The sequence below is a fragment of the Rhamphochromis sp. 'chilingali' genome, assembly GCF_963969265.1.
Source record: "Rhamphochromis sp. 'chilingali' genome assembly, chromosome: 18".
In the NCBI taxonomy this organism is placed as follows: Eukaryota; Metazoa; Chordata; class Actinopteri; order Cichliformes; family Cichlidae; genus Rhamphochromis; species Rhamphochromis sp. 'chilingali'.
The window spans coordinates 19,908,787-19,933,614 of record NC_137945.1 but is presented as its reverse complement, the minus strand read 5'-3'; the positions used below and the strand labels follow the sequence as shown (position 1 = coordinate 19,933,614).

At 40.8% G+C, this 24,828-nt stretch overlaps 2 protein-coding genes across 2 annotated transcripts; one reads left to right on the top strand and one right to left on the bottom strand.

Annotated features, from left to right (window-relative positions):
- Window positions 1–78: 78 nt before the first annotated feature.
- On the bottom strand, window positions 79–14,067 carry LOC308385430 (alanine aminotransferase 2-like). The gene is made up of 12 exons (XM_080864303.1): window positions 13,949–14,067; window positions 13,674–13,862; window positions 8,142–8,231; window positions 7,466–7,574; window positions 7,149–7,282; window positions 6,517–6,760; window positions 6,235–6,314; window positions 5,886–6,022; window positions 5,217–5,391; window positions 3,341–3,496; window positions 3,143–3,255; window positions 79–569 (listed from the first exon to the last, which is right to left on the bottom strand). Exons 2-12 carry the CDS (start codon window positions 13,818–13,820, stop codon window positions 479–481), a joined length of 1,476 nt encoding a protein of 491 aa, XP_080720429.1. The 5' UTR covers window positions 13,821–13,862; window positions 13,949–14,067; the 3' UTR covers window positions 79–478.
- Window positions 14,068–16,873: 2,806 nt separating this feature from the next.
- Window positions 16,874–22,957, top strand: LOC308386037 (uncharacterized protein). The gene is made up of 5 exons (XM_080865307.1): window positions 16,874–16,899; window positions 18,091–18,142; window positions 20,141–20,296; window positions 20,541–20,636; window positions 21,935–22,957. The coding sequence occupies exons 3-5, from the start codon at window positions 20,192–20,194 to the stop codon at window positions 22,250–22,252; spliced, it is 519 nt and encodes a 172-aa protein (XP_080721433.1). The 5' UTR covers window positions 16,874–16,899; window positions 18,091–18,142; window positions 20,141–20,191; the 3' UTR covers window positions 22,253–22,957.
- Window positions 22,958–24,828: the final 1,871 nt, after the last annotated feature.

Below are 24,828 nucleotides of genomic sequence, written 5' to 3'. Positions count from 1 at the left end.
GGCTCTTTGTGTTTGTTTAATGGATACAAGTCATGCCAGAGAATGTGTTGCAAATATAGGAACAGGCACTGCACGCAGTTTCAGAAAACAAGTGTTTGGTTTTAATTACATTTAAGAACAATTAAAACAATTACTAATACAATTGGCTACATTCTGAGACATGTGAACAGCCCAGAGAGTACGCCTCAACGTGGCAGGGGCATAAAACAACGGTTAGTTAATCAAGTAATCCCTTAAAATGAATTGGCAGGAGAGGGATGCACCAGCAGAGTAAGAAACTGCAGAGACAATCAGTACTATCATCAGTTTGAACATTAAAAACCTGCAGGGCAATACTTTAAGAAAGTGCATCATGTAGTAAAACTTATTGACATCATCTTCATGTGCTGTACGAACATGAACGGGGCTTCTGCCTCAGTCACGTAAAGGTACTTAATGATACTGGCACTGAACAGTTGGTTCTTGAGATGTGGGACCATTAAGAAAACTCTTGTGTGAAGCGCAACTGGAACTCCCGGATCTTCTGCAGTACCACCTTCAGCTTCTCAGTTGGCGGCAGGATGGTCATTCTGGACGGAGAAAAGGTGGGTTCAGATTAATGATAAAGGTATCGGTAGAGGTGCTGTAAAACTGGAAATCAGATTTACGTAATAGAAGGACGGTGCAAACAATCAGGCTTTATCCAATACAGCTTTTTGTTTTTGGATCAAGGAGTATTTGTTAAATACTGTTGGCCACCAGTGCTACCCCTCAGCCTCCTAGTAGAGGTGCAGGTGTAGTATGCATTTGAAAATCCTAGTTCACGTTCATCTTCAGTTATCATGTTCAGAAACCTTGTGTCCACACTGCCTGCCCTGCCTGTGTGGCAGGGTGAGGATAACACCTCATCAGCTTCATACAGCTGAGAGGTAAAAACTGCAATGAATTACACTTTTTTTTCAACATGTTTTACAAACTACATTATTTTATTTTGACTAGTTTGTTTTCATATAAATGCACACTTTGCTTAGACTTAAACCTGTGTGACTGTAAACTGACACAAGGTGTCACCGCTGAGCCATAAATTAGTAAGGTAAAACTTTCTCCATAGTTAAATCAAAATGTTTACATTATGAACTGACTGAGCAGGTACTGACTAGTTAGCTGCAGATTCGGATTGAGTTTCAGAGTGCCAGCTGCCTCTGTGCAGCACAACTGAAATTCACAGTTAGATGAGTGATAAGCTTATGAGGCACGTGTCACCGCACGCACAAGTGAGCCACAAAGTGAACAGGATCACAAACTCTCCTGAAGTCATGAAGTGTGTGTGTTTGATATTGTAAGATAGAGAAGTTTAACTTCTCAAACTTCAGGATGGAAGGGAGACAAATAGAAGAGCAGCAGGGCAAAGGAGTAATAAAACCCAAACTTAGGTGTATTTAGATTCAGACAATTCAGCATAATGTTAGTGCAGGGCAGTAGGAGAGTTGAAAAGTTCATATTTAAAGAAAACTGTTCATGTCACAAGAGAACTTGTGATCGAGTGGAATTGGATTTGGGGATAAGCAGAGGGTGTTAGTGGGAGCACATATGCAAACAAGATGGAAATACTGGCACAGAAAGAAACGTAATGCAACATCAGAATAAACAGATATAAGTGGTCTCATGTCTCATTCTCTCTTGTTGGTGAATATATATCAATATGACTTAAAAATGAATGCAAAGTGAAATGTCCTTTTGTTTTAGTTTACACCTGAAAAGTTTCAACTCTGAATGTGGACAGCAGGGGGCGGTAGTTACGTTTGACTAGTACAAAAATTACCTCCTAATCACTTTACCTTGACCTTGATGAAAAAATGTCATGATGTCAAGGAAAGGTGTAAAATTGATAAGAAATTTGATAAGTGCGTAGAGAATGAAACCGCATTAAAACACAACCGAATCAAACTAGACTAACGTCACACTGGGTGCTGTGGGGTTTAAACCAATCCACACGTTTTTACCCCACCGATTTAGTTAGGTCATATAAATGAGAACTGATGAAAATTACTACTTCATTACAAAGGTTGGAATTTTTTAGAAAAACAAAGACATAGGGTCAGTATTCTGAGAGTACTTTAAGTTATCTAATAAAATATCAGTATCTGGTGTCCCTGTATTGATACAATATTGCCACACAAAATATCACCGCTGCATCAATTTCCCCCCCTCACCCCTAGTTTATACAGTGGAAAGGTTTGCAATAACGCAGAGCTTCTCTGCATTAACCCTGAACACCACCTCAGTCTCAGCCAACGGGACCTCACACAGAGCCCGGGAATTTGTATCAGAGACTTTGTCCTTTCATGAAAACCACTGATTCCTTTTCAGCCTCTGCTTGAACTACATTGCTGTTTTCACAAAGAAACACATACTTAAGGCCTGCGTTTACACTGTGTTATTTTGGTCCGACTCCCTCCTTCACTGGGTCTGCTGGCTTTTGAGCCACAAATCTGCTCTGCTCTGGGCACAATGCTGGTTATTATTGAAATGAACTGGCTGTGTATGTAAATTAGTACACCGTTAGTAGATGATCCTGTGATTGCGGCATCAAGCTAATTTGCCTCGCTTAGTAAATGTCCCTCATAGCCAAACAATGAAATAAATCTAAATAAATAAATAAAGTGTATTATTATTTTTTTAAGTTTTACTGCTGCAGAGTGTAAATAACTCCTCATCAACTCCTTTTCTAGGATTTCTATGACTGAAAATTCCCTCCATCTAGCTCTTATCCCATATTTTTTTTATTAATTCATGATCATTCAAAAGACCCCCCCCCCCCCACCCCAGAAATGAACGTAAATCATACAGACACACTTTAATTATTATTGCTCACAAGTTAGATTTAAAGAGCTTACACAAATCTACATTTTTTATGCAGCGCAACAAACTGACAAGAAGGAGATTTAGTAGTTCAACTGTGGGTTTAACAGGCTTGTGTTTTTCATAATATATCAGTATTTTGTGCTACAGAAGATAATAAAGGAAACACTGGAGCTCTTTTGCTCAGATAATTCCAACAGCTCTTCCATCCATATACTTCCAGGTCACTTCTCTCACTTTGAAATCTTTCTAAGCAAAAACTATTTGAACATACTCAGCGTGTGAATTTAGCCATACTGACCTGAAGTGGTAGGTTCCCTCTCTCTGACCAAAGCCACTTCCTGGTACCAGGCAGATTCCCTCCTCATCTAACAGCCTCATACAATAGAACATGTCTGGAACCAGGCCCAACTCCTGCACACACACACACCTTATTTATAAGCAAAATTGCCTGCACACAAGAGTAACTCAAGGGATGCAGTGGGTGTATCGAGCAGACCTTGGCTTTGTCAATGGCCTTCTGAGGTAGAGTGATGCGAGGGAAGGTGTACATGGCTCCCTGGACTGGGTTACAGGTGATACCAGGCACTGTGTTGAAGATCTGCTCTGTTAGCCGGGCCTTCTCGGCCAGAGCTGATAGCACTGCCGTCCGCTCCTGGAGGGAAAACAAAAGGTAAAACTGTCAGCATTATATGAGTGAAAGCCGTTTAAAATAAAATACAATGCTACTATGTCAGCCCATGTTCACATGATACTATGTACTGTTTTAACTTTGGCGTTCATTTGCCAGGTTTTGGTGAAGTACCAACTATGATTATTTTGTATTCTGCATAAAATAGTAAGGAAAGATACTGGGTAGACAAAAACATGTATATCTGGTTTCAATGTGTAATTCAGGACGTAGGCTTTGAATCTAACACAAACAATCGTTTGTTTACCAGCCCCATTGTGGCCAATGGTGGCATACCTGTATGTAGCCATCCATTCACTACACAATAATTGAAGATCAGACTTTCCCACAGCTAAAACTCGCAGCTACACACTGCAACAACAAAGACAACTGAAGGTTTGCACTAGCTATGAGCACATTAATGATGATCAAGCTGTCTTTCAAGTCCTCACTGAACACATCGAGTTAATTACTCACAAAGCAGGCTGGAAAAACCAACCTAAGAGAACCTCTGTGACATTGACTTCTCTAAAAGCTACTCGGAGTCAGGTGTACCAAGTAAGGAGATTAGATTGGAAGTGTGAGTTGCAGTAGAGGCCTTCCTAGCAAATAAAGCAACTCAAAGTGTGGTTGTGAAAGTCTGTGCCTAAGAAAGACCAGTGTGAACCGAACCTTGATTACAACAACGTTTAAAGCATTACAGATCTCCGAAAGTTAGAAAACGGTTACAAAAGCCTTCGCAAACACCTGGGTGTAATGTTCACTTTATATTTTTACGAACTGCATACAAGGAAGGTAATTCAAGACTGCTGCTAATCTCCCAGAAAAGGGTACTGAAAGATCACGCCAAGAGCACAGAGCGCAGTCTTGAAATGGGCGAAAACATAACTAAGTGTAATTCAAAAAAAGGTATGAAGCAATTTCTGCACCTTGCTAGAAGACAACAGACTAAATAAAATGTCAATGGACAACATGAAAGAAACTACTGCTTTTCAAAAATAATGAGTTTTCAAAATATAATATTAATGTTCTATAAAACTTTTAGACAGCAAACACATCACACTAACACCAAAAGTTCATCTTAACTCTGGATCATGAAGCATGGAGCAGAATGGTTACAGGACATTTTGCTATCTCAGAACATGAATCCCTTGGACTCACTGATGAAACAATAAAAATTTTTTACAGGCGCCTCTCGGGGCAGTAGTCCATGACACATCCAAGGGTTATGTAATGCATAAAGACAGTAACCAAAAGTCCAACATAAGTAAATCAACAACAGTGGAAAATAATTGAAAAAGATGGAGCAGCTGAGACGAAGTAATCAGAACAGGGCAGCTCAATCCGGACACCACAAATACTGATGTAATAGCAGGAGTGTTTTTTAAGGAATGATTCAAAAACCTTTCTCATCATTGTTTAAGTCTCACAAACAGCTAAAGAGAACATCTGTGGGAGTTACCAGTTTGCATACTTGTTTAGTCAGATTGTGGTCATCTATAATTGAGACTTAATGAAGACCAGACCACAATGAGTAGAAATCCAGAAGATGTGAAACAAAACAGCTCTGATTGTATGTTCAAATTTCAAAACCTGATCTGACCGAGTGCCACCTGAGAACTTTATCAAACCTAACACAGCTTTTGTGTGTAGATTAGGTGAGGCGATGTTTGCACTAGTTAATTCTGTTTGCATACACTCAGACCTTCATAAAAGTGGCATAAGAGGGCTCATCAGGCTGTGGGGGGTTCACCACGAGATCCAGTAGGGCCTGTCCGGGGACTGGTGGACACAGACGCACAGACACTAGTTTTATGAGTTGGGCTTTCACTTCAGGGTCCAAGTTGATGACCTCCATGTATCCTCCACGGAATCCACACCTAGAAAACAAACAGAGACAAGAAAGGTAAAGTTTGCTCTAACTGAAGGAGATGTACACGTCAACAAGGATTAACAACTCCAAGGACCATTTTCAGCTGCCCTGTGGGGTTTTCGTGCTTGTTTATTGGTTTTAGTTGAGGTGCATTACTAATAAGCATCTGTAAAACTCAACCATAAACCCCCAATGAAAACGTGAAGTAATTATGTTGAGTAAAATGCAGCTGAAATATATAAAATCAAAGGTTTATTTATTCAAACAATGAATCATTAAGAGAATATGCTTTGTATAACCAGAAAAGCAATCAAGTCAATTTCACTTAATTAGATACTAATAAATGTAAAATTTTACATTGTGTATATGTAACAAAATTCTTTTTTTTAGTGTATTTTAATCTTGTTTACTGCTTCCACTCATATTTACTGGCTTTCACTTTATTTTCTTTATATTTATGGCGTGTGCATGTGTGTGGCTGTATCTGTGTGAGATACTCACTCTCCCATGTAACATTTGGAGGTGGAGTGGAACGAAGCCATTTCCACTGTGTTTGAGTACTCCGGTCCCATCTCAAACAGAACTTTCTTAAAAGAGTGAAACTGGCAGCCCTCTGCGTATACATTATCCTGGTAGACCTAAAAAAATAAAATAAACATGGCTTTATTAACATTAATAACACTTCATTATATTATAAACATCAAAGACATTTTTCTCACACCCTTTTGGTGTATATGATAAAATATTAGCAAAGTAAAAGAAACAACTGCTGCAGTGCAGTAAGTTTGAAAGAAACCTTTAAAGCGTAAAAGTTTGCACTCGGACACAAAACAGAATGTGAAATACGTACTTCATCGGCCATGAGGAAGAGATGTTCCTCTTTAGCAAATCGGATCACATCTTCGATGCACTGCCTGCTCTGGACCTGACCTGTCACACAGGGCAGAGAGTTTGATAATTAGGAGAAGTGTGTGAAGACAGAGAGAATAAACTAAATGTCTTTGAAGTCTTAACTGTCCAAGATCAAATATTATTGTTAACTAGGTTTGGTTTTGGTCCACACATACACAACAAGACTCTAAAACATCAGCAGCTTCTTAACGTCACATGGAGAAACTGCAAAGAGGTGTACCAGTGGGGTTTCCGGGGTTGATGATGCAGAGGACACGAGGATTGCAGTGCTCCCTCGCGGCACTGAGCGCTCTCCTGAGCTCTGTGATGTTCAGACTCCAACAGTTGTCTTCGTCCAGGTAGTAATTTATCTGGACAGCGCCCAGGTCTGCCAGGGCAGCTGAGTACAGAGGGTACTGGGGGATGGAGATCATCACTCCTGTTCGGTCACGACCCTCCCCACACACCAGCAACTTCAATATGGTCTTGGATTGGAAGGTGTAAAGAGAAAAAGGAGGAGAGTGGAGTGTTGTTATTATGGAGACTATGTATGGACTGTTGGGTTGATTGTGTACATTAAAAAGAAGAGTACAAACAATCAATTTTGTTGGGAGACAAACTTTAACACCTACATAGAAACATATTGGGGAAAAACAAGTTTCATACTGCAGGATCTTTAGTGCAGGAGTTAGGGTATTTTAAGGTCATTCAGCAGCCTGATTGGGTTGCAAAAAAGTGAGACAGACAAAGGTCTGTGGGTGGAGTAGTATTAGAGATGTACAAAGTACAGATAAGTATATATTTAACAAAAGCTGACTAAAGCACCTGTCCTCAGTTGCCATTTGTACAGCAGCAAAGTGAGTCAGCACATACCACAATGGCATCGCTGGCCCCAGTGGAGAGGTAGATGTTGTCGGGGTTGGAGGGGATGCCACCGTCTCTTTTCTCGATGTAGCGCGCCACATCCTGACGGATGCACTCGATCCCCTGGCTAGCACTGTAGGCCCCTAATGATATGACAATGAACTTTGTTTAACAAGTAATATATTTAGTTGACCAGTTTACACAGAGATCAGACTGTCCAAATTAATGATTGATAAGCAGACAAATAGACGTAGATGCTAGTGACATAGGTGCTGAAGGACTGGGACAGAGAATGTGGTTGGTGTAGTGAGGGGGAGTTGTCTAACCTATACTGTGGCCTCCGCAGGCCTCAAGAATGCGCCGTGCTCTTTGCTTGGCATCCTCAGGAAACTTGCTATCTTCCAACAGTGCTGGATAAGAGCAGAGAGCCAAGACCTGAGAGGAAAAGAACAAAAATCACTACATGTCCCACAACTGTGACCACTGTGACTTATTCAATCTGTAATTATTTGCAAAGTTAAGCATTTATTGTTCATGTTTTTTAATTTTAAATCCAATATCAAAAGTTACACTAAAATGCCACCATTAAGCTTCTATTTGAGTACTTTTATCTTAGTGCTGAAAGTACTGTGTATATGACATAGACATCTATGGCTTTTGGGCATCTGGGGGAAACCCAGAGGCCCAAGAAGAACATGGAAGCTTCATATGGTTTAAACTGAGAACCTTCTTGCTGTGAGGTGACAGTGCTAGCCACTGCACCACCATGCTACACCAGTTTCATAATATATGACCTAAATTGCAAGACTAACAAGGAGCTGGCCACTAAATATTTCTTCGGCGGGAATGTGTTGCTTCAACATTATTTCATATGTGGCTTTAGGGTTGTTTTGGGTTTTCTGTCATACAGTTTTGTTTCCTTCTGTAATTATGAGTCCGTCCTACTTAGCAAAAACACAAGCATTAACAGATTGTAAGCTTTAACCAAGAGAGTGGTCTAACCTGTCTGAAAAATGTAATTGGTTTCTGACCCATAGCGTGGGCGTCACCTATGTTGGCCTTGATGACTTCTGTGAAAGGTTTCTTCGCTCCCTGGAACAAAACAGAGAAAGGTACCTGATATCAGTGACTGAACAAAGTGTGAAAAAAAAAATGTTTGCAATGTTAATTCTAGGAACATATGCTCACCAAACAAGTTTGGACGTGTAAAAAAGGAGTAAGTGAGGAGGAAACAAGTGAGCAAAGGTAAAGCAGAAACGTTACTGTTTTCCCTGTCTTTTTCTCCGTTCCTTCTTTTGACATCCAACATCAATCATGGTTAAAATGATTATGGTTATTACATCATAACTGACATCTGGAGAAGAGCAGATGAGAAGCATACCCGGCATAAGAGACTCTTTGTAGGGAGAGATTAAAACAAAGACTCATAGGAAGCAGGATTGAGAATTGCAAAGTAACTCCAAGAGGTACATCACAAATCACCTTTGCTGTGCTCCTAATCTGAGCAACCTCAGGTTATAGCTTACAAGCATATAACTGATTACTACACATAAAATCTCAAACTACTAAATAATAAAGTCTGTATGAGAACGGGATCACCATTTCAACACGATCACAAGAGAAGGTTTTCTTTCTGACAAGCATATACATGACAGACATTTAGGCTACCTTCACACTGCAGGTCTTAATGCTCAATTCCAATTTTTTGATCAAATCCGATTTTTTTGTCTGCTTGTTCGCACTACAAATAAAATGCCTCCCTAGTGTGAACGCTCAAAGCGGCCGACATGCCCAAAAGAAGACGTCACACACAACGCGCTCTGTTTAGACCCAGAGCAAACAATATTGTTTGACTGATGGCCCTTAATATAAAGACTTCGGACTTTACGTTTCCCAATTTTTGCTTTAAGTAATGTAAATAACCTAATAATTATCCTTATTGCTGTTTTAGAGAGGAGCGGTGCTTCAAAGGATAGTTGCAGGTTTCTGTCAGAATCTGCAGATTATACAGTACAAATAAAATGTTCACGTTGTCTTCCCAACAGTTTCACTGACATCTACACTGGATGGCCAGGAAGCATTCGCGATGTCTTCTCCGGCGCTGATAATTGGCGTCTGTCTTGTGTCAGTGACGTAAAAGACGGATTTAATGTGACGTGACCGTTCAAACAGCAGTCGCTTTCTAAAACATCAGATATGTATCGGATTCAGTACCACATACGAAAGTGACCCAGATCGGATTTGAAAATATCGGATTTGTGCCATTCACACTGTCATACCATGATCGGATATGGGTCAAAAAAATCGGATTTGATGCGCTTTCGCCTGCAGTGTGAACGTAGCCTTAGTCACCAGTCCTGAGCGCTAGCATTTCTTTGCCCTTTAAGCACTGGTATTGTCATGTAATCCTTTAAAGCAATAAAAGCTTGTACTTGCTGACACCATAAGAGTAGAAAGCAAGCCAAGCATGAATTATGTTTTTTTTATGTTTACTTCCACCCAAGCATGTTTAACAGAGCCACGGGTTCAAATGTACAGGCTACACTTGTCTCAGGAGCTGTAAGAATACATGTAATCATTAATGAACACACTAATGTCATGGAATTTACAACTGCAGTTAAAGTCAGTCACCTTGTTCTTCGATATTATTAGGCTTATCTTCTTTTTTCATGTGCAATGTTTGCTTTTGGTTACGGTTTTAGCTGCAGTGCCTTTAACTTTTAAGCAGTGTTGTATTTTTCATTTTCCCTATTTGGTTTGCTCTTCTTTTGAAAATTTTGAGGTTATCGGGAGTCAGATCATGGTGGCAGCAGACCAAGAAGGATATTCTAGAGGCCCTTACCCCTAGCAACACTTTCCATTTGCTCCTGGGGGATTCTGAGGCATTCCCAGGCCTGATGAGATAATCTCTCAAATCAGAAGTCCTTGTATTCATCTCACATAGAGCTTTTTGTCCCCTCATAAACCTCACATGGATCTTCTCACCATTAGAAGTTTTTGTTTTACAAAGGCTCTGGTACAGACTGTAGTTTGGGCTGCAGCGCAAAAGTGCTGGCCTGGAAGGGCACAGTCCTGCTGCCAGGGCTACCAGACACACAAAAACGTCATTTGCTATTGTTGATGTTGGGGTTTCACTCACAAATTGCAGGCTGAATCCAATTATAAGACACTCTTGAGTCCTCTTCATTTCATTCCTCTATTTATCCAAACCATTTTCTGCTTCTGTCCACCTCATTGTCCACCTTCATTTTATTTGAACCCTTCCTCGTCAACTATTTCACCTAACCAAATTATGCACACGCTGGTCTGGAGCCCATTTGTCTATTTACTGATCACAACATGCACCACCCTTTGCTGTTAATTAGAGGAGGACATGTGATAACAGATGTCCTCTGTTACTTTGGACAGCCTGGGCCAGTCATAAAACTAAAGTGAAAACTGTACTAAGCCTTCACTGAAGGTTTGTCTGAAATACAATTAGAAAACTGCAAATCCCCAGTTTGTATTGCATTGTGATATAAACACAACTACATAGTACATCCACACTTCACTCAAAGGGGGAAGTGGTATATCCTTTTTCATAACTGTGGGTAAGAGGCAGGGTACATCCAGTCACCAAACCATCAAGAGAGACAACCACACATTCTCATTTGACGCCTATAGCCAATTTAGAAATCCATTTAACCTGAGAAGCATTTGTTTGGACTATGGGAGGAAGTCATGCAAGCACAGAGTGAACATGCAGTACACAAAAAGGCCCCAGCGTACCAGGAGGCTCAGCCCAGGAATGTTCTTGTCGTGAGGCGACAGTATCCGTGCACTGCTGTGTGGCCATTTAACTTTACCAAACACTTCCACAAGTGGCCTTTAATTAGCATTTCAGGCAAGGATACAACATTTTATTATCTAGTAATACAATAAAAAAAACAACAACACAAAGAACATAAAAAGAAAAAAATCCACAGAGCAGTTCCAGAAGTACATTGGAGCTTACTGCACCCTGTTTATGTAAACTGTCTTTGTGGTTCTGAAATTCAGGACATGCTGTTCTCATTCTACTGGCTCGCACCAATTCTTGCACCTCCCAAAAAATCTTGGGAACTTGTTTTGTTTTCTGCAGAACTGCAGCCACTGTCTATTCTGAAACCTGCCTCAGATGGGTTCTACACGGCTTTTCCTATATGTAATTCCTTACCTCAAGAGATTTTGGACTTTCACCAGTGAAAGGCTTCAGGTTTGAACATATTAACCATTTATAAGATAATTAAGACAAAACAGAAGATTTCTGTTAACCAAAATTACCAAAAGGATAATTTTAATCTATGAAAATGATTGGGCATTGTTTTTATCATGATGAAATAATGTTACGTTTCACTACATTTCTAAATAGCTACAGAAAGAAAACAAAAATTGCTGGTAAACTCAACCCAACATTCATTTTGGGTCTTATTTACTTCTTAACATTCACCAAAATAAGTGGACTATATTGTGGTAATATACACCTTACCTTACTGTAGTTTAAGTTGTCCTTTGGGTTAAACAACTACATACACACAACAAACAAACTGCTGTTTACATTATTCTTGCCATGATTCACTGTGCTCTACATGACAAAACAGCAAGCAACCTGCCTCTAAGTTCAACTGAAAGTATTTTCCTTGAAACCAAGTCACTATTAGTCATTTTTGTGTCCTTGAATAATATCAAGAGCAAGCTTTCAAATGTCCTTTGAGTTAGGATTTTGTCAGATAAGAGCTTGATTGGAATCTAAGTAACGGGATGCAGCACTTTTCCTTTTTAGCCCCCATTCTCGAGCAACAAAGAGACTGCTGTTCTCCGGGTAGAATAGGAGCCAGTTGGTTCCCCGGCTCGCTGCTCCGTTTCTCCTGCTCAGTCAGCACCAGGTGAATATTACGCAGACCAGACCTGCAGACCAGGCCGAGAAAGCCTGTGGGACAACAGGCCTGACAGTCATCGTGAATGTTATTTCACTTACAACAGCTGTAGTTTGGACTCTTTGTTCTCTATGCTTAACTGTGCTAGAGTAACTGGAACATGGTTCATTCAAGCTATAACTAAGGCAAAGTGGAAAATAACCTTGTTTCTTTAATCATGTGGTTTATCAAAGTAAATTTTACTGAAATGCACTCAATGTTCATTTCAGTAAAAGAAAATTAAAGAACTGTTTACAGTAATAGATGGGCTCTTTTCCCCCGTTCTACTGGTGTATTGTCACCCTTTTATTATGACAGGAAGTGAAGAACTGCCAGAAGCTTAGGTTCATGCTTGAATTAGCACTGTGGGCACTGTTCTGCCAGATGTCTGGGTCATTATCACACAGACGCACACACGCATAATATCTGCTGAGTTGTCAGTAAGTGTTCCAGTTAAAAGATTTGACAGGAAGCTCACCAATAGATGACGAGTCAACTTTGTCATGACTTCTGGGAAAAGTTTTTTTTTGCAGGATTTGCTTTGGCTTCAATAAGCAAAGAAGAACAATTTGACAACCAGAGAAGTGAGGCCACATTTCACCAGAACTGGGGGGGGGGCTGCTTGTTAGAAGGCTCCTTGCACAGAAAGGCCTCTGAGGCTGCTGGGCCTCACAGCTGCAGCTCAGTTCAATGAAACCTCTCCCCCGCGTGCAGAAGGGAGGTGGGTAAACCCAGAAAGAAACAAAGGAGGACAGAGAGTGCACCCTCTCCTCTTATGTAATAACCCTTTGTATTATACACATCCTTTTGGATCCTTTGGCCGCCCCTGGCAAGATGAGAGCAAAGTGTACTCAAAGAAGGCCAGAGCCGTCCCCGCAGGCTCATCACGTGTCTCGTGAAGAGGACATAACTGCAGAGCCGAGGGTTGCGTTACAGCTTTCAAAAGACAGCTTGTTCAGCCTAGCTGTACTTCCTAAGGGGAGCACAGTAAATCAATATTGCCCTGTTGAATGTAAGACGAGCAGAGGGCGACAAGCTCATCGTGGCGCATGCAAACATTTTGAATGCTGACCTGCCCTGAATGTCCTGCTTCCACTCTCTGAGCCAGTCAGCAAAAGTCAAGCATCTCATGCACAAAGCCTGCCCTGAATTATTATTTTGTAACTGTATCAGGAGGAAACAGAGTCGAAAAATTACACTTTTTACTTACTGAGTGCCAAAATCTAATATGAGGCAATCTTAATAATTTCTGGGCTTATATATAATGGGGGTATTTCCAACAGGTGTGACCTATGACTGTGTAGAGTTAGATTCCAGCTGTTTAATAGTTTCAACAGCTGGGTATGTACATAACTGCATAACCGTGTCTTCCCCTTGGCTAAAACAAACAAAAACAACAACAAACAATTAAAAAAACACGGGAAATATGATTTAACACTTAAAAAAAAAACCACGTTAGAACCCGCACTTTAAAGCACATAGCTTTAAATTAACAAGCCATTCTTTTGAAACCCAATTCCCTCCTGAGTGCCACCTCAGCGATACTCTTAACTCAGTTCGCGCTTTTCTCCTGCTTTGTCCAACTTTGGCTCCACTTTACCTCCTTCAGCTCCTTCTCTATCTGCACCGCCCGCTGGACGATGGGTCCGCGGACCGCGTACTCCACCCGCTTAACGTTGGGGTTCATGCTGTCCAAAGTCAGCACCCTGCCCCGGTGCGAGACCCCGTTCACTGCCTGCTGGGACATGTTTGTTATGTCACGAGCGCACCGTTGAAGCTGAAGCGTTATCTAAAAGATGAAAAAGAAAGAAAAGAAGTTCAGCAATTAGACGCTCCTAGCTGCACGGGGAGCAGATAAAGTATATCAGCAGTTACCAGTTGTTCAGCGGTGATATTGTCAGAAAAGTTTCCGTGTTTGCTTTCCCTTCAAGCCCCTTTCCTTTAAGCTTCAACTGACACACGAGCCTCTGCACCCTGGGTGTTTGTATTCCCCCCCCCCCCAGGGCCGCCCCGTGCTGCCCCGCCTTCGCGCGCTGTCGTTTGCGATTGGCTGGATTTTCCTAACCGTGACTGACGTCAGCGTCTAACGCTGCTGACTGGCGCCGTGTCATACTGCAAATTTTGTTATCGATCCGATACCAAGTGAATATGGTGCAGGTCCTGCCGATACCAATACCAATACTTTTAACCTATAAAGGCAGCTTATGTAGGGGAGTGACAGTGTGTTGTGTGGCAGTGACATTTTAATGATTACAAAGTTTTTGTGATTTCCACTTTCCACAAAAATTGGTTATTTAAAAAAATATTTTTTGAGACTGAGCTTGCAAAGAAAAGCGTCTGGACTTCTTTAAGTTGCTTGAAGACGTTTCACCTCTCATCCGAGAAGCTTCTTCAGTTCTAAGGTCAAATGGTGGGGAGTCCCAGATTTAAACCTAGTGGGAGTAACCCCCCACAGAGGGACAAAGGACCCCCTGATGAGCCAAGGTGTGAAAATGGGTGTGGGTCCCAATCAGCCAGGTTTTCAGTTGAGCTCATTGTGAAACCTGGCCCCCCACCTTATCATTATGATATCATGCGAAAGCAACTTAAAGAAGTCCAGACCCTTTTCTTTGCAAGCTCATTTGACTACGATGACCTGGATGACTGAGAACCTTCACAGACATTTTTTGAGACTCTAAATCGCTTTGGGTTAGTGTTTGCTATGTATATAGGTTAAAGACTATACAGTCAGCACAAAAAGGCTAATAAATGTTTCACAATGCATGTTTGAGCTCTATTTTTCCATTTAAACAAATAATTTATTTAAGAAAATTTAATGGGCAACATACTGTATTGGAGAATAGAAGCAAAGTATCGATCCTATTCTCCAAAAGTTGATTCTGTTCATCTGGACATAGTGTTTTGTGGGAGAAACGTTTCATCACTCATCCAGGTGACTTCTTCAGTCTCAGCTGACTGCAGGTTTCCCCAATCTTATAAATGGTACATTGCATAATGACTGAAACTAGCCCACTGAAGGAACAATGGGCTGGGAGGTCCAGTTTTGTGGGAGAAATGTTTCTCCCACAAAACGCTACCTCCAGATGAACAGAATCAACTTTTGGAGATTTACTTACCTGGATGACAGCATGCATCAAGATATCGATCCTATTGCGTCAGTATCAATCCAATACCGATGCCAGCGTTGGCATCAGCTTCAGCTGCCTTTTGCTTCCATGTTTTTACAGTTATTCTTAATTGTTATGCATCGGGAAGTATTTCTTTAAAATTAAAGCATGAAATCATAAATAAGTAAGTAGCATTTAACGTTGTTAGCAAGCAGCGGCTAATTTACGTTAAGAGACAATGTTAGCCTATGCAAGTCCGAACCAATGTTGGCCACCTAAATAACAGTGACGAAAAAATGGAAAGAGTGCACAAAGTACAGCCCAAGTTCTTTAATAAGGAGATTTTTCTTCCTTTCTTTGTCCTGCTTGAGAGTGTGGCTTGTCCAGTAGAAGAAGGCGTTTGGAAGATGTTAGTTTGCTAGTTTTATTGGCTTTTCATGAAGACAAGCAGCACAGCTCAAAAGAAAGAAAAAGCACTAAAGGTTAAGTCAAGGTCAAAGTTCCCACATTAAAGCGGTTTTCTTTTCTTTTTTAAAAAAAACAAAACAAAACAAAACTGAACTGTATAATTAGAAAAGAGCTAAGCAATAAGCACAATTCCCAACTGTTTTAAAGTCATATTTATGCTAGGTTCTCAAAACTGGCTGACTAACTCGCCTGGAATAGGCCTCTGGCGTGTTGCATCTGCTGTACAAATACTTTATTTACCTTGGACATGGACTTCATCGCGACGATGGCTCTGTTATCATGCGAATACCGTAATCTGTACTTCGTAAAATCTTACAAGACTAGTCCAATTTATTAAATGTCCTTCTTGAGTATCCGCTGCTGTGATCAATGTGGAGCAAAACAGTAGAGCAACATGAAGAAGCCACTATCTGATTTTTAGTACAGTTAATCAATAACCAGACAGTATTTAATAAACAACTTTTTGAATTATCTGTTCATAATGTAGGTCAGTGGTTACAACTGCAGTTACAATAGTTGTTAACAACATATAATAACTAGTTTCAGTTTTAAGTTATTGTACTTAGGTTTGTGTTTAAAAAATAATAATATTAATACAAATACTTTTTAGTTTTAGAGATCCTTGTCAATCACACATCATACAATCAAACATCTAACTTCTATTTTTATTTCTCTCATTCAGAAAATTCTTGCTGAAAACAAAAACGTGGGTTTTAATTGGGTGATTTGCTGTGGGTTCACCACTGGACAACAGTGTAATATCAGCCATACACACCCTAAAAAATTATTCAGGGGCTTAGTAAATATCATTATAATTCTAAGTTAGATGACCTTGATTAAATCTTTGAAAATCACAAAAGTGTTATCTTGAGTTGAAAATACTGAAAAGAATGCTTAAATTTTCAACACCAGTTTTTGAGTTGAACTGAGCTCTTTTGTTCAAGTTTATTTAAAAGAAAAAATTCTGTATTTGAAACACAGGGTGCATTATTTAAATCTACTCAATATATCTCATAGAAAGTACTCATAATAACTGAGACACTGGTATTCATACTTATCATTGTCTTTAACTTTAATTATTAATGGTTCAAAAATCAATATAATTTTGTCCCCCAATACTAACTTAAAACTTTGAGTAAGACTAATGACCTTTGGCATGTACCGCACGCGAGGAGCATGGCCTCATGGGAGATTTTCTGCACGTTGAACGAGACAGACGCACATCCACTGCAGACTTGGTAACGTTTTCAGGTAAGTGACCAATTCTTACATTAGCTGTCTTTATCCACACCGTTCTTTTATAACATGTTCTGAAGAAAGCGTTTGTCATGGTGGCTCACTTTTCGCAGCGTGTTTGTGCACGTTAATTTAAGTTTTCAACCCGTCTTCCAGTCAAGGCGGCGGGAAACCGCGCCCTTTTATCCTTTTACGTTCTGAGTCGCTATCTGCGTTCCGGGTAATTTGACCGGAATGTCCCGGTACCAGCGACCTGACCGTTTAATTGGGGGCATTTTAGGAACCACGTGAAAGCAGGTGTGCTCAGACATTTCTAGAAAATGGCCCTGTTGAGTCGCGGTGCGGGAGCTGCGGTAGTCACGCGGCCTGACTCACTCTGTCAGGTTGTTCAGGAGGAGATGAACAGACGTCACCAATGGCTTTGGTAACTAAGAAGACCTGCCCGCGGAACAGTTCATAGCAGCAACCATGCTGCTTAGCTTTCTTGTTCTATGTGGGGTCTTTCAGAGCATATAAGACGCTGCTTTCAGCTTTGTCCCGAACAGGGCCAGTTTTTGAGAGAACGCTGACAGGACCGCCCGGGTCAGCAGATTACCTCATCCAGGGCCGGTCCAAAGTACTATGGGGCCTTAAGTAAATTTAGACTGGGGGCCCTACTTCCTTTCAGATCCCAGAAAATAATGAAAAAAAAAAAGCTTTGGTCCTTTTGGTCAAGCCAAAAGTACCATCATTTCCAGTATAGTTAGTATATAGTTAGTATAGTATAGTTCCAGAAACACTCAGTTTATTTAAATCCAGGTTGAAGACTCACCTATTCTTTGCTGCATTTGAATAAAGCACCAAATCCACACTTTTAAGCTTAAATTTCAAAACTTACATTTAACTACTGATTTTATCTACTGTTGTGATTTTATGTTTTGATTTTATATACTGTTTTGTTTGTTAGTTTGTTTGTTTGCTTGCTTTAATCAATTTTAAATCATGCTTTTTATTTGTTTTTGTTTCTCTGTAAAGCACTTTGAATCACCTTGTTGTTGAATTGTGCTATACAAATAAATTTGCCTTGCCTTGCCTAGTTACTCCCAATTTACATAAATAAATGTTTATTTCAATCCAAGCTAAACTTTCTTATAAGAGATTGGTGTTATGGCAGATTACTCAGTGACATGTTTTGTAATGATAAAGTTTTGATTTGTATTTTTTCAGCACCATCTTCACCACCAGGAAAAAAATCTGCATCAACTACAAAGTAAAGCAGGTAATTTTACTCAGAGTTGATGTGTTAAATTTTGGAAGGATATGATATTGTTTTATACAAGCTGAGTAGTGGATGGTGATACCACCTAAATATTTATACTGGTTTTGTGGTGGGTTATTTTAGTCATACAAATGCCAAATCTAAATTTTGAGAATTTTTCAGTTCAGTAAATATATTGATGAGTTCATGGCCTGTCATCCAGTGTCACCATGAGTATAGGCGCAGCCCTTTAAGTGGGTATTCCCCTTGTGCGCGCAGCACTGAAGTATTTTAGTCCACGCCCACCTGCTGTGTGGGCCTCACCCTGGTCTAGTATAAGTTACGGTGAGACCAGGAAATCGGCTCTACCGTTTTTCTTCAGCCAGCCAGAAGATGTCCAGCGAGACCATCCGTCTGTGTCCATCCTGCCAGACCGGCTACATCATGTCGTATGACCGACATGCCGTCTGCATGGGCTGCCTCGGTCCTCACCATGCGGACCTTGCCCTCACACCTTAATCCTATTGCTGCTCCTGTTAGCTCCTCCCGCCAGAGGAAAAGCAGCGGAGGTCAGCCTTTTTCAAGGCTGATGCTGAGGAGGCGTTCCCACTAAGAGAGGCACTCGCTGGAAGAAGCCATCGAGTTCTTCGATGGTGGGCCGGAATTGGATGATTCCACCCACCGTGAGGAAAACGGCAGTGGTGGCAGCTCCACTGCCTCCCAGCTGGGCAGCCTGGTGACAGAAGGGTGGATGAGCCGACGCTCATCCACCCCTGGCCTTCACATATCGGCAAGGACGCCGCTCCCAGTTGTTGGTGCGCTGCTCCTGGATCTGCCTGGCATCATCCAGGAGGCAGCTGGTGAGAAGGAACTTCCCGTCCCTCAGCCTGCTCCACCCCCATCTGATGATCGTGGCTCAAGAGTTGGGAGTTCGCCTTGTAATCGGAAGGTTGCCGGTTTGAGCCCCGGCTTGGACAGTCTCGGTCGTTGTGTCCTTGGGCAAGACACTTCACCCGTTGCCTACTGGTGGTGGTCAGAGGGCCCGGTGGCGCCAGTGTCCGGCAGCCTCGCCTCTGTCAGTGCGCCCCAGGGTGGCTGTGGCTACAATGTAGCTTGCCATCACCAGTGTGTGAATGTGTGTGAATGGGTGGATGACTGGATATGTAAAGCGCTTTGGGGTCCTTAGGGACTAGTAAAGCGCTATATAAATACAGGCCATGATCTGGCGGGAAGGTATGGCTCCACTCACTCTCGTTGCCCAGATCCCATCTGGCCTCAGTTCCCAGGGATGATGACCAACCTCTCTGAGGCAGCAGCAGAGCCAGCGAAGATTAGAGCGCCGGTCTCTACCTAGGGCTTCACAGAGGGCTTCACAGACCGGAGTTTTCCGCCTGTTCCCCCTCTGGAGCCGAGCCTCGCTTCAGTTTTCGGCACCAAAATGACCAAGGTCGTTGGACAGCGACCGGCCCATCCCGCCAAACTTGACCAGCTGATAGCAAGGTTCACTGATCGCGCACATCAATGCACTGTTCAGTCAGCTGCATTGACTAACAACACTGATTTGCTAGCGTTTGTCATCTCCAGGAAGGTGGAGGAAGCAGAGCTGCCAGAGGAGCTGAAAGGCTTTCTCTGTAAAGCCGCTGACACGATTCTGAATATGTGCGCCACTTCAGCGGTGTGTTCCTTTCGCATCGCTGCCTGGCAGACGATGGTTCAGAGGGCAACCTGGCTCCGCCTCTTCCCTCTAAGATTATACAATCTCACAGGGAAATAGTGCAAGCAATTCATAACATAAAATTTAGAAGCTTAGTGGAAGATAATACTTTATGTTGAGGGTTTAGTCTGCATACTGAACAACTCCACTTATATGGATTTATGTCTGGATGTGTAAATTAATCTTTTGCATGTTAGAAAATAAGGTCCAGGTTGCAAAAAATGGTAGATTTTTTTATTTTTTTTTTATTTTTTTTGATTGAATCAGAATTTTGGCCTTCAGATTTTTTGTCCTCTCCCATCCAGGTCAGTGCAGCGTTTCATAGGATCACGACCCTGAACCTTGAACCAAAGTTCATGTCATCGTTGGACTTGTATTCATCCAAACTCCTGTCCTTGTTTCAAGCCAAGAAAGGTGCTGCTGGACAACGCCACAGGGCACAGTTAAACCTTCTGCTTCAGGTAAGGAAGATTGCATTTTCTAACCACAAAAACGTTCCAACACAGCATTGAAGAGGCCCTTCCACTAAAAACGGCTTTTCTTAGGTTTCTGTTCAATATTTTAGCTCCACAGGTGTTCTTACCTTGATGGTGGGTGTGAAAACAGGTCAACAACAGAAAAAAAATAGTTATGTTTAAGCTAGAAATGGTAAGTCATGTTTTAAATGTGCAAATTTTGCCTCAGTTGAGACTTCCTGTTTTACAGAGTGGAAATTCCATCGAGAAAAAACGAGAAGTCATCATCAGATGTTTCATTGACCATCTGGGAGAGGATCCAAGTGCCTTAATCAAAACCTTTGAGGTTGGTGCAATAAATCTGTTTTAGGAATATTAGTACCGTATTTCCCGGACTACAAAGCGCACCTGAATATTAGCCGCACAAGCTAAAATCAGGGGAAAATCCTGTTTTGTACATACATTAGCCGCACCTGACCAAAAGCCGCAGGTGTTTCAATGTTGACTTATCATATGTAAGAGAATATGCACAAAGGGAATTGTCAGGAAAGAGATGGCTGTTTGGAGACACACCCCTTTTATTAATATCTTGAAAAACAAGTTATGGGTACATATTTGCATAACTTTTTAGGTATATGTACAAGTAGCGGTAATTACAAGTAGGACACATGTACTGTGCTTCATAAATGAGTAACAAATGTAGTACATAACAATAACCTGCAGCACACCAGAAAAATAGATTCAGACTACCTTTTAGGCTCAGGTGCAGCGACACGGCTTTAACAAGAAGAAAAGTCAGTCATTCACCACCATCTTTCTCTTCTTCCTGCGCACTAAAACCACCAAAGTCCTCTTCTCCAGTGTCGGAAACGAACAGGCTCAGGATGGCTTCGTCATCCACTCTCCGCTTCTCTCCTTCGTTGTCACTTTCAAAACCAAAGAAATCCTCATTGTCAGTGTCAGAGTCGAACACCCTCAGAAGGGCCGTGGCGGTGTCCTCCTCTCCATCATGCAGCAGTCCAGCCCTTCAAATCCGTTGGTGATCGTGGATGTTTTCACACTTTTCCACGCTGTCAGAATCCACCGGTGGAATTGAGCATAACTTGCTTTTCGCAAGTTTATCACCGCTCGTCATCCACGCCTCCCGCTGAACGCGTAGCGCTACTTTGAAGTTTGTTTTTCGCGCTACTTGTACGGCACTGTGTTGCCTGGCGGATGGACATGTGACCAACATACCACTCTTGAACCCCGATACTGTGTGTCTGATCACATGCCCTTCCGCCAGGCAACAGCGGAACAAACAAAACAAATCTTACGATATGACAAAAATCATGGACAATCCAGAGAAAAGCCGCACCTGACTAAAAGCCGCAGGGTTCAAAGCTGGTGCAAAAAGTAGCGGCTTATAGCCCGACAATTACGGTAGTTTATTTTAGCTTGTGAGATCATAGAAAAGTTTTAAGATACTGTTCTAAAGAAAAAAAACACTTCAAAGCATACAAAAGAATAGCATTTGCTATTGCTATAAGATTTTGGAGCACAGTGTCTACATATTATGAGTACCGGTGATGTCATACAAATGAAACTTTTTGTTTCAATGTTTGGAAATATGTGAGCTTAAAACAGTTGTTTCTCTTTTTAAAGGACGGTGCTGATGCTGTCTTTGTTGAAGAGGCTTTGGCTGAGGAGGTGATGAAGATTTACCTGCTGCAGAATCAAGACAGGTCAGGCGAACCTACTGATGTGGGTATTGTTATTGAAGGCGTTACTGTTCTGGGCAAACTTGGGAATCTGAGCAAAGCCTGTTGCTATCTTTTGGGACTGTGCTATGCTCTGGATCTGAAATACCCCAAGAATTTCAAATGCACATTTGAAGCATTTCGAAAAGTGTTCATGGAGCTGGATCCAGGAAACCTTTCTGTCAAGGTTCAAAGACTGAAAAATGACCTCTGTTCATTGTAGACAAAATTTCACAGGGCTGTTCTTAAAGTGTTAGACTTGTTAAGTGACATGTAATGCTCATCAAAAGGTTCAGTTGCGACATTACATTGTTTTGACATTCCTGTTCATAAATAATGTTTGTACCATAAACTGTGTTTTTGTATTAACTTTCCAGATTCACATTAAGGTGTAAATGGGAGAGTATCATTATGGATGTTTTTTGGTCACTCTTTAGTTATAATCTTCCCGATTTTTTGGAATCAAAATAAGATGTTCAAAAACTATGTCACAGTGCAAATGGTTTTTTTTTTCAGGATTTATATCTTTTTGGGATCTTAATTTTATTTTTGTCATTTGACCTTTTCTGAAAAGGTAAAGCACTGCGTTCACTTGAGCCACTTTTATTCTTTGTATGGCAGGTACATTTTTCTTGTTGTTAGCATCAATATGCCAGTTTTACAGAGTTTTATCAAGCATGCCAATTTGGATGCAATTTTATTATATAAGGCTGTTGTGACTGAAATTTTATCCAAGTTTTATCCACTGAATGTAGAACAGATTTCAGCTCACTGTGTTCAGAGAAGGAATCTGCTAAATGTGTGATTCACAAAAAAGCTGTTTAAAATAAATCATTGTGAACAATGTTGAATTGACGTGGTTCTTTTTTCCTGTGTGTGTGTGTGTGTGTGTGTGTGTGTGTGTGTGTGTGTGTGTGTGTGTGTGTGTGTGTGTGTGTATAAATAAAATAAACACTTAATTGTAATTAATGTTTTTGCTTAAATTAACTTAAAAATATTAAGTAAATTGCACCATTATTTAAAAACAAATAATTGTAATGGTGTAGGTTAAATGTGCCAAGCATTTCAGCATTTCCTAATTAATATTTTATGTAGTTTGAACTTTTGGTTACTGTTGTTTTAACTTAGATTTTCAATTGTATTTACTCAATTTTGTATGTTACTGTAACATCTTTAATTGTTCATAACAACTTATTCCATTTTAGTTGGATTTACTCAATTAATAAGGTGTATTTAAGAGATGTGATTGTTTTTGCATTTACTCATTATTTTTGAGTGTAAAAGTGTTGCACCAAAATATTTAAGTAATTATCAGTTTTAGTTCTTAGAGTGCAGTGGCCCTGCTCTGAAGCAGAGATTTTGACTTGATATAGCAGGTGAAGCAGGCCTGGCTTTTCTTACAGTGAGGTGTCCCAGACAGCCATTACAGGTTGACAGTCAGCATACACAATACCAGGACCCCGATTGTCAAGCAGATAAATGAAATGCAGGTTTCATTAATTTTATTACTTAGCGTTTCTAGCTCTTAAAAAAAATCCATAAAACAGGTATACTGCTACAGTGAATGTAACGACAGAGTAACTATTAAAGTATTATGTTGTCAGCTCAGAATGGAAACTTCTTTGCCGGAGGGAGAGAGTCAGATTAATGCTGTCTGTGTCATTTTAACAGTATCATTTCTATTGGATTGTTGATGAATAATGCCCTGTATTATGACGGACATTAAGTGCAATAGCAACAGCTAACATATAGAAAAATAGACTTCTAAAGAGGGTTTGGGGCAAGAGTTTTGAAAGTTTTCCTCTTTTTTTTTTTAACACTGGAAACTGGCTGCTTTTTCAGTCATCTTGAGTCCAGTCCTTGTACCTTCACATTTTCAGAAGAATGTGTTTGTTTGTTGACCAACTTAACACTGACCTACAAATCATTCAACTCTGAAAACGGCACCTAAGTCAAGGCATGAAACAATGTTGTGTCTACACATCACACAACTTAACAAAGAACCCATTTTAAATTGTATCTTTAGGCTCTTTGTGACTAACAGCTGTCACAAAACTCATTTGTTACATCAAAATATGAAATGCCAAAGATAACAGTTTGAAAGGCATAAAACTGTACCAAGAAGGTCATTTTCAAAGAGCTCTTAGTTGAAAACTTGGCATCTTTCAGTATGGTGTGTGGCATGCCCTTAAAAAAATCTGATGGAGTAACACAAAAGAAGGTGCAGGTCTAAAGACTACAGCAGAAGAGCGTCTGATAGTCAGGTCTTTAAGAAACGGGAAACAAATCCAGCAAAGACCTGACGGAGGACCTGAGAGATGCATTGCCCCTTCAATTGATACATCTGCTGTTCACTCAAGCCTCATCAGAAATGGTGTCAGTGGAAGAGCTGCTGTTAGGAAGCCATTATTGAGTAAGGAAAACAGAGAAAAGGCTGAGGTATGCCAAATTACACAAGACACAGACTGAAATCAGTAGCAACAGGTTTTATGGAGTGATGAATCCAAATTTGAAACACAGGGACAATAGTGAGTGTCTACAGTCGACTCTAAAACATGGTGGAGCCGTGTTGAAGTAGTGTGGGCTCATCTTGACAGGAAACCAAAGGCAGCCAACATCCAAAGAAGAGCTTTAAATGTCCTTCAAGAAGCCTGGAGAAGTACTCCTGAAGACTACTTAAAGAAACTACAAGACAGCTTCCATTAGAGAGCGCAGACTGTGTTGAATAAATTGTGGTCATTATCAAATATTGATTTTCAAAGTTCTTAGAACTATATTCATTCTTTTGCTTTGTATACT

Bases quoted from the DNA above. Each gene is read 5' to 3' on its own strand.
- LOC308386037 (XM_080865307.1), top strand. From the start codon at position 20,192: ATGTCATCGTTGGACTTGTATTCATCCAAACTCCTGTCCTTGTTTCAA. The intron at 20,297-20,540 runs GTAAGGAAGATT...CCTGTTTTACAG, and splicing joins AGTTAAACCTTCTGCTTCAG to AGTGGAAATTCCATCGAGAA. The intron at 20,637-21,934 runs GTTGGTGCAATA...CTCTTTTTAAAG, and splicing joins CCTTAATCAAAACCTTTGAG to GACGGTGCTGATGCTGTCTT.
- LOC308385430 (XM_080864303.1), bottom strand. From the start codon at position 13,820: ATGTCCCAGCAGGCAGTGAACGGGGTCTCGCACCGGGGCAGGGTGCTG. The intron at 8,232-13,673 runs GTAAAGTGGAGC...GTTTTGTTCCAG, and splicing joins TAGAGAAGGAGCTGAAGGAG to GGAGCGAAGAAACCTTTCAC. The intron at 5,392-5,885 runs GTGAGTATCTCA...TTTGTTTTCTAG, and splicing joins TCCAAATGTTACATGGGAGA to GTGTGGATTCCGTGGAGGAT.